General features: G+C 41.6%; 1 protein-coding gene across 1 annotated transcript in view; it reads left to right on the forward strand.

The window, feature by feature from the left end:
* Positions 1 to 1269: 1269 nt before the first annotated feature.
* The window catches only part of LOC147014125 (calpain-1 catalytic subunit-like), a 93441-nt gene continuing 84948 nt past the window's right edge, over positions 1270 to 9762 (forward strand). The window contains exons 1-2 of the mRNA XM_085851819.1: positions 1270 to 1539; positions 5698 to 5767. Of these exons, the coding sequence (XP_085707945.1) occupies positions 1300 to 1539; positions 5698 to 5767 (310 nt within the window). The 5' untranslated portion in view covers positions 1270 to 1299. The remainder of the gene's footprint in view (positions 1540 to 5697; positions 5768 to 9762) is intronic.

The following is a 9762-nucleotide window of genomic DNA, read 5'->3' on the forward strand; positions in this document are numbered from 1 at the left end:
CTTATGGTTCAACGCACCAAGTTTCTCATACAAGGTACAAATCGAGGGAAGGTTTGTCCGTATCACACGCTGGGCAATCTTTCTATGTCTCTCCATTTCCTGAACTCCATTCTCTTTTGCCAAATTACCATATCGACATATCAAATTTCAAGTAAGAATACTTGGAAATCAAGGACTGATAGAAAAGAACCAAAATGCTGTTATCGCCATTAAACTTTCAATTTCCTAAAAAAAGTACAACCCTTGGTTTGTTTAACCGGCCAACACTTGGGAATTGTTGTTCCATTTCAATTTGTTAACCATTTCAATGTGTTCACTTACTTTTGCTCAGAAACTTGAGATGTGTTTGCATGTCAGTGGCTCACAATTTGAGCAATTATCATGATATAATTGTAAAATAACTATCCCTATGAAACACCCTGTATTGTAAGTCAAGGCTGAACTGGATAGGCCAGTTTGTTTGTAACTGCCAACGTGGAAGCAACCTGACCCTCCCTAATCCACACCTTGCTTTCTCTCCCCTCCCTTACCTTTAAAAGCCACGTTTCGTGAACACATAATATCTCTCCCAGGAAACCTTCACAGGTTGGTGTTCATTTCGTTTCCATGAAAAATATAGTTCGTCCTTTTATATTGCCTCTCATCTGCATTTTCCTTCCGATATCTGTGTTGGGGGGGGGGGGGGAGGGAGGATCAGTGTTTATCTTTCACCTTTGCACCTGCTCTCCTCCATTTTCTCAATACATTCGGGATGTTTAGCCTTGTACCTGCTACCTATTCCCATCACCTGTATTCCTCGTCCTTTTGTTTCCCATTCAACTGTCATTTGTTCTTTGCTCCAACATGCCATTCTAATTATCCTTCTCTTCGTTGCTTTTGACTCCTCAAACTCAATATAACAAGCGGTTTATTTATTTATTTTTACTGTCACGTCCTTCCAACTTTATAATCTTAACGCTTCTCTTTCAATACCTGAGTTTGTCATTTTGTACAAGGGGGAAAAGGGCTCGACTTTAATCTCACAAACATCAGGTGACTCTTGTCCTTGTTCATGATGACTTGTGTGAACGTTTTTGTTGGACATGAAAAAGCAGATAATGCACAAAACATGATGATGTTCCTTTAAGGGATTGAAAAGACTAATGGAAATTAATATTTCTTCTTCTTGTGACGAGTACAACTTCCTGCGTGTCTGCCAAGTGTCTGCCCCTCGCCCACTGCCATTTCTTATGGACTGTGCTATTACATGTGCTCTCCTTACATCTGCAGCTCGACAAACCAACTTCTCAAACAGCAGCCATGCCCTATGGAATGTCACAGCGTCTTGAAAGGGAGCAGGCACGAAAGAATGGAGTAGGATCTTTTGAAAACGCAACACCGTTCCGTGATCAGGTGTTTGCTCAGCTGCAGGATGAGTGCTTGCAACAGGGTGTGCTGTTTGAAGATAATGTTTTCCCAGCAACCTTGAACTCTCTGGGATACAACGAATTGGGACCTGGATCACCGAAAGTACGAGGAGTTCGCTGGAAGCGGCCTTCGGTGAGTATCCTTCCCATTACTTAACTATTTCATATTGTCCTCTAACTCTAACCTTTTACATCGTGTTCATTTCCTAATATCACTCAATCACATTTACCTTCCGTTCTCCTAATATGAAAAGAGCTGACTTAACAAACGGAGAATGCCAAACATGGAGAGAAGCATCAACTCAGAATAAATGTGCACCTTATGTTACCTTGATCATCAAAAAACGCTTTGATTGCCGGTACGTTTGATTCAACAATCCACGTGTCAAGAGCTGAGAAGTGTAGTTACCTCCACAATCGAAGGTGGACGGAGGATATGCTTTCACCACTGTCTGTTTGTCTGTTTGTTTGTTTGTCTGTCTGTGAACAGGATATCTCAAAAAGTTGTGGACGGATTTGGACAAAACTTGGGGGACACGTTGGGTGAGCGACAAGGACGAATTGGTTCGATTTTCCTAAAGATCCGGGTCCAGATCTGGATCCGAGAATTTTATAATTAGTCTTGCACCACCAGAAGGGGATGTGAGATGATTGCAACACTTGTGTGTGTGTGTGTGTGTGTGTGTGTGTGTGTGTGTGTGTGTGTGTGTGTGTGTGTGTGTGTGTGTGTGCGCAACCACTTTGCAACCGCTTGTGTCTGTGTGTGTGTGTGTCTGTCTGTGTCCACGTCCATATATTTTAACTTTAAATTTTGTTTTCTCTGCAACCGCCTGTCTGATCGATGTGGAGTCCCTCCTGTGTTTAAAGTTTCACATGGGGAATATTTTATTGATAACTCTGACGTCATTGATCACATGGCAGCCATGTTGGATTAAAATGAAAAAAAATTGGACATCATCTCTGAAACCATCCAACAAAAAAGATTGAATCTTGGCATGTCATCAACTCCTCATGGGGTATACATGGTGATAACGATGACATCCATGACATGCTATTCCAGCCACAATTTGTTGAATCAAAATCCTTATCCAAAAAATCGACGACCGATGTGAGTGAAGAATTTAATTTATGACGTCATCGGTCACGTGGGCTGCCAACCGCATTGCATTGAAAATAAAAACGTAAAACATCTTCTCCAGAACCGCTTAACAGATCGATGCAAAACTTCATACATATTGTAGCGTCGACGGCTCAACTAACATGGAGTTCATCGCAGCAGGAGGATAAAACCACGCAACGTTCCAAGCGGCTTAACCCCTGTGAAGACATTCCGAATTAATGGTGGAGAATGCATGCGCAGGTTGAGGGTTTCTTCCCAAGCCACAATAAAAAGAACCACGGATGATTGACCGGCTGAGGGATAGGATGGCGGGTTGTGGTGTGGAAGAAAAGGGGACACGGAATCGATAATAAGTAATTGTGTACAATGAGAATACAAATTATGGCACCATACACCAGAGTCAGTCATCGACGGGGAAAAGGGACAAAAACCGGAGGACTCAGCTCTGGTGGCAGCGGGGACGAGCAGACGTTGAGCAGACGAAGACGCATGGGCAGGTCTATGAAACAGGGCAAGGCAGGAACAACGAAATGAGCAGAGGCAGGTAGGCAGGTTGAACAGGCACAGGACGAAGGCAGACAGGCGGGATGACCTCCACAGAGAACGCTCTCCTCTTTTACCTCTGAATTCCTCATATATTGATGGTTCTCTCTTGAGGCTCGCACACAAAAAACTCCCAGCCACGTTCTCCTCTGACCAACCGCCCAATTCGGTTACTCCCTCCCCCCCCCCCTGAGCAATGCTCCGCCCTCTTGGGAAGTGTCTATAACTCTGCCCCTGAAGGCGTTCATAGCTCCTCCCCCTGGGAGGTGACAAATGCTCCTCCCCTCGCCTCCTCCCCTCCCCTCGTGCTAAGTCTCCCAGTGCCCTTTAGTAGAGGTTGACATAGAGGTTATACGCACAATTTCCTTAACCATAATCCCTGACGAACTATTACCATGCACCATCCCCTGTATGGTGCACATTCAAACAGGACAATTCTGAAGCCTACTTATTACATCAAGATGGGCTAACTACTCGTACATGGACCATGCTATTCTATACATTCCTAGCTGTTCTATGGGAATATCTACCCCCCCCCTAAACCCCCACAAGCATAACAATATGATCAACTAGCCATGGGGAATATAGTTTGAAATTATTTTCATATTCACCTTCATTGATGCAATTTAGCCTTAATGTGCTCAGAGTAGATGTTAAATATCCTAATAATTCATAAAGCTATCGATGAAGGAAATGTATGTGACATAATAGGGTGTATAGATGATATGGGTATATAGCCAATATAGCAGTGGCAGGGCCATATTTAGGTATGTAGAGGCCCTGGAGCACTTAAGTGTGTCGAGGCACCTTGCGGCATTGCATGGAAGATTATGTTGTTGTTTACTGTATGAATTTACGTGAGAAAAACTACTGTTATTAGATTTTGAATGGAATCAAAAGCATTTTTTATCAATAAAATTATTATTGGTTATTAATTATTAAATTATCCAGATAAAAGTTTGAAAAAAAACCTCCTGATTTTGTTAAAACTACTACCGTTTTAAAAAGTGGATGGAAATTGTTGGTGTTTATTCAAACAAAAAAAAAATTTTCACAAAAATATGGAGTCCCCCATTTTGTGGAGGCTCTGAAGCACGTGCTCCACGTGCTCCACAGTAAATACGGCCCTGAGCAGTGGGCCTAATCGTAGCGTGTTCAGGTAACGATGATATGTTTGTTCAGAATAAGCACGCGAGGTGAGACTGTGCTCTCCACTGAGTGCTGTTCTTGTTTTTTTTAAAGTGATTTTTCACTTTTGAAAGATGGGGCCAAAAACTACATGTAGCATGATATTTCAAAAAGTTGTGGATGGATTATGACAAAACTTGGTAGATGAGTTGGGTAAGTGACAAGAACAAGCCGATTAGATTTTGGTTAAGGTCCGGATTAGATGCAGATCCGGCCTATCAGTGGGATGCAAAATGTAAACTGTTCAGCCTGGTGGAGACATGTGCTTGACTGAGTGCCCTTCTTGTTACCTCCACAACCGAAGGTGGATGGTGATTATGTTTTCACCCCTGTCTGTTATTTTTTTTTTTCCTGTGAGCAGGATATCTAAAAAAGTTTTGAACTGAGTTGGACAAAATTTGATGGACAGGTTGAGCGTCTGACGAGGACGAATTGATTAGATTTTGGTGAAGATCTGGATCTGGATCCCATAATTATAATCTTTTCAAGTGATTTTTCACCATTGGGAGATGGAACAAAAAATGATATATGGCACGATATCTCAAAAAGTTGTGCACGGATCCAGACGAAATTTGGTTAACAGGTGGGGTCTGTGACAAGGATGAATTGATGAGATCTTGGTGAAGATCCGGATCCAGGTCCTAGAATTTTTAAGTGTTTCTTCAACATTAAGAGATATGACCAAAAATGATATGTATCACGACTTGTTAAAAAAAGTTTTGGACGGATTTGGACAAAACTTGGTGGACAGGTTGGTTGTGTGATGAGGATGAATTAATTGTGAATATATTTAATTTGCAATGCAATTTTAAGGTGAGATTTTTGAACTTCTATGAGTACAAATAAACTTTTTAGTTCACCATATTGGTGCTCCCATCTTAGCAAGTATCCTCTGAGGATGAGATCCCCAGGTTCAAAATCCCATGTAGAGTACTGTATTGCATTTATTTGTTCATTGTCAACTTACGTCCTGTCCTTTATGTGATTTCCATCATGAACCGTTCTTTGAGTGTTAGATCACTGTTAAAAAGGTATATAATTTGTATGTTACTGTGAATAATTTGTGACATCTCCCTTTTGTTGCATGCCAATCATTTAAAGGATCATGTTTGTACGATTGTTGATGGCAAATTGTTCATATTTTGGGTTTTGGAAGAGAAAAGTGAAATTTATTTATCATTTATTAAGCCACCCCTATAGGATACGGGAAGGCTCATAGGTGTTGTCGGGTTTACTTGTACACTTAGCACCCCCACTTAACTTGTACACTTTAATGGTACCACAGAGTTTCTTAGATCCCAAGGAGTACTAAACCACTATTTAGAGCTTTTTTTGTTTCTTCTTCCTACACTCCCAAAACTCCCAATTTCTGAGCTGTATCAATTTCTTAGCTGAATCTATTTTTTTTCTCTCTCTAATTTCTTTCCTATTTTCATTTAGGAAATTTGTGAGTCTCCCATATTTTTGTCTGGTGGAGCAACAAGGACAGACATCTGTCAAGGAGCCCTGGGTGAGTAGTATTAAATGGTACTTTGACGGTGGTGGAGACCCTGCAGAAAGAACAATGGATGGAATAAAAGTGATCATGATTTCAATAAATCAACAGTTTTAACTAAAAAAAGGAATTGTGGTGTCACTGATATGGGTGTAGTTGCTGTGTTTATTCAACTCTGCTGCTCTCATGTTTGTGAATGTACTCGCATACAATATTTATTATCCCCACACTTTTTCAAAAAAACAGGGGAATATTGTAATTGGCTCTGTCTCTCTGTCTCTGTCTGTCTGTCTGTCTGTCTGTCTCTCTCTCTCTCTCTCTCTCTCTCTCTCTCTCTCTCTCTCTCTCTCTCTCTCTCTCTCTCTCTCTCTCTCTCTCTCTATCTATCTCTATCTATCTCTATCTATCTCTATCTATCTCTATCTATCTCTATCTATCTCTATCTATCTCTATCTATCTCTATCTATCTCTATCTATCTCTATCTATCTCTATCTATCTCTATCTATCTCTATCTATCTCTATCTATCTCTATCTATCTCTATCTATCTCTATCTATCTCTATCTCTATCTCTATCTATCTCTATCTCTATCTCTATCTCTATCTCTATCTCTATCTCTATCTCTATCTCTATCTCTATCTCTATCTCTATCTCTATCTCTATCTCTATCTCTATCTCTATCTCTATCTCTATCTCTATCTCTATCTCTATCTCTATCTCTATCTCTCCATATCCTCCAAAACGGTTGTGCAGAAATTCACCAAACTTAGTAGTATGATCACCACATGAGGAGAAGGTGCAAGAGCAGTAGCATGGTTTTTGCCTTGACCCCTGGGGTGGAGTCAATAGGTCAAATATCAAAAAGTGCAATTACGGGCACATTTTGAAACATTCTTTAATAAAACTTTGAATATGCAATCAACATTGAGGGACACATGAAATATGTTGCAATTTTTTTGTATTTGACCCCCGGTTTATGCCCGAGGCGGTGGGAACTTTGGGTCCCAGTGATCAAAAATGGGGAATTTTGTTTTTCACTCAAAAACCAATATTGGGTCATTCCTGGTGGAACTTTTTGCCATCTTTCAACTTTGCTTTAAGTGGGAAGCGTCGGGGATTTGTGATAGCGTGCCATCAACTTCGCTCTTGTTTTAAATTGAAGTCATCCTATTTATTATCTAGTAGTCGTCATCTAGCCAGCTCTTACAAATTTTACAGCAATAATAATGAATAACAAGCAACTGAACAAAACTACCCAAATGCCACCATTAAAGGGGAACCTGCTCAGATCACTCAGACCACCTTGACACTCATCTATCCCTTGATGCCCTACAAAATAGATATGATGTGTCTTTTTCTGATTTGTGATTAAAAGTCGAATTCTTCACACTTTGCCATGACGTCACACCCAGGAGTTGACTGTCATGTTGGTAATCTCTACGGGTTACATCACAGTGCGATTTAACTCAAATGTCGAATAATTTTCGCAATTCCACAAATGTGCCGAGTTTATGTGTCCTTGGTGGTTGCAGTAATACAAACCGAGATGGTTTCATGCTACACCAATGGCTGAGAGACCCTAAGTCTCCCAGAAATTGGACGAAGTTTGTCCGAAATACCCAAGTGTGGATCGGGCCTTCAAAATGTTCGGTTTTGAGCTCAGAACATGTTACAGAGATGACTCAGTCTCATGGTTATCCACCACACTTGGAAGAGGATGCCATCCCCATGATTAAGTGGAAGAAGCAGCCGTCACTCGAAGCCATAACACCATCTCTACCCAGCTACTAGCACGTGTACACGGGTGATTTGAGCCATGAATCAAACAGCTCATCTCACCACCACCGCCACAATACCACCACCACACCAGCACCACTCCCCTCTCCACTGAGGTGGGACATCAACACGGCACGACACGCCACAGACACGACGGTAGGACATCACACAGCACAACATTGCACGGACATGACACACAGCACGGACCACAGACACAAATGGCATCCCGGGGAAGTATGAAATGGGATGATTCCATAACTTACAGGACACCTGGTCAACTTGCGATGGTGGGACAAAGCATTTTTCGCCGATTTTTTTTTTTTCAGAGGTGTCCGAGTGTGCCTGGGCAGTGTCTGTGCTGTGTCCATGTCGTGTTTGTGCTGTGCTGTGTCGTGCCGTGTCCATGTCATATCCATGCTGTGTCATGTCCATGCTGTTTCATGTCATTCCGTGTCATGTTGTGCCATGCCCGTGCTGTGCCCGTGTCATGCCGTGTTTCTGCTGTAGTAATATCATTGATTTATCAATTAATATAAAATCCCTTATCAGCTGTCACTTGAATGGAAAAAACAAAAGTACTAATCTGGAGTGAACATGTGACCGGCGTCTTCATCTTCACTAACACCTCCATCGTCACCATCTTCGTCTGAATCCCTCGTATACACCTCAAAATTACGTCTCCATAATTCTCCTGAAAACGTTTCCATCACTAATTTTGTCTCCAATAATTTCTTCAAAATTCCACTGATCAGTTGCAACATACTGAGACTCTTCTGAGTTGCTAATGATGGTGGAATCAGGATCAGAGTCTGAGCTTGAAATAAACTGTTTCTCAATGTAAGCTGCCACTTGGATCAAGGTGGGTTCCAGGTGTGACATCACTGGCGAAAATTAACACTTTAGGGCTTTTTGTGATTGGCAAAATTTTTTCACTGTAGTACCTTTAAAACTTTAGGCCTTATCTGGAGAACGACTTTCATACGACTTGACTTGACTTGACTTGGCCAACCTATTCATTCGACCGTAGGATGAAGGCTTCCCTCAACCTGGTCCATTCCATTCTACACAATGATTCCCTGGAAAATCCTGCTTATCAGAGAGTGGGTTATCACTCTCGATGAAGGAAAAGAGCAGACAAAAATGTCGGTCCCACCCGCTATACAGTGCCTTCAGAAAGTATTCACACCCCTCGACCAAGGTCACATCTTGTTGTGTCACAGCCTGAATTTAAAATTGATTAAATTTAAGTTTCTTTTGTCACCAATGTACACAAAATACCCCACAATGACAAAGTGAAAACATATTTTAATTTTTTTTTATTTTTTTTTACAAATTAATGAAAAATGAAAAGCTGAAATGTCTTGCATCAATCAATATTAAACCCCTTTGCTATGACATTGTAAATTGAGCTTAGGTGCATCCAATTTCCTTTGGTCATCATTTAGATGTCTCTACAACTTGATTGGAGTCCACCTGTGGCCAATTAAATTGATTGGACACAATTGATAACGAAACACACCTTTCAAAATAAGGTCCCACAGTTGAAAGTGCATGCCAGAGCAAAAATTCTACCCTGAAGTCCAAGGAACTGTCCATATGACTCCTAGATTCAATTGTGAGGAGGCATAGATCTGGGGGAAGGGTATAAAACAGTTTCTAGAGTGTTTGAAGTTCCCAAGAGCAAAGTGAGCTCCATCATTAGGACATGGAAAGAATATGGAACTACCCAGACTCCTCCTCGAGCTGGCCGTCCGACCAAACTGAGCAACCGGGCAAGCAAAACCTTGGTCAAGGAGGTGATCAGGTGCCCAATGATCACTGTGACAGAACGACAGAGTTTCTTGGCTGAGATGAGAGAACCTGCCGGAAGGACAACAATCTCTGCAGTACTTCACAAATCTTGGCTTTATGGGAGAGTGGCCAGATGGAAGCCACTCCTGCGAAAAAGACACACGACAGCACGCCTCGAGTTTGCAAAAAGGCACGTGAAAGACTCTGAGAGCATGAGGCAAAATATTCTGTGGTCTGATGAAACGAAATTTTATCTCTTTGGCCGGAATGCAAAGTGTTATGTCTGCCGGAAACCGAGCACAATTCATCACCCATCTAACACAATCCCTACCATGAAGCATCTTGGTGGCAGCATCATGCTATGGGGATGCTTTTCAGCGGCAGGAACTGGGAGACTTGTCAGGATAGATGGAACAATGAATGGAGCCAAATACAGGTAAATC

This window comes from Eptatretus burgeri, chromosome 13, assembly GCF_056783735.1.
Source record: "Eptatretus burgeri isolate ZD-2024b chromosome 13, Ebu_testis_v1, whole genome shotgun sequence".
NCBI lineage: Eukaryota > Metazoa > Chordata > Myxini > Myxiniformes > Myxinidae > Eptatretus > Eptatretus burgeri.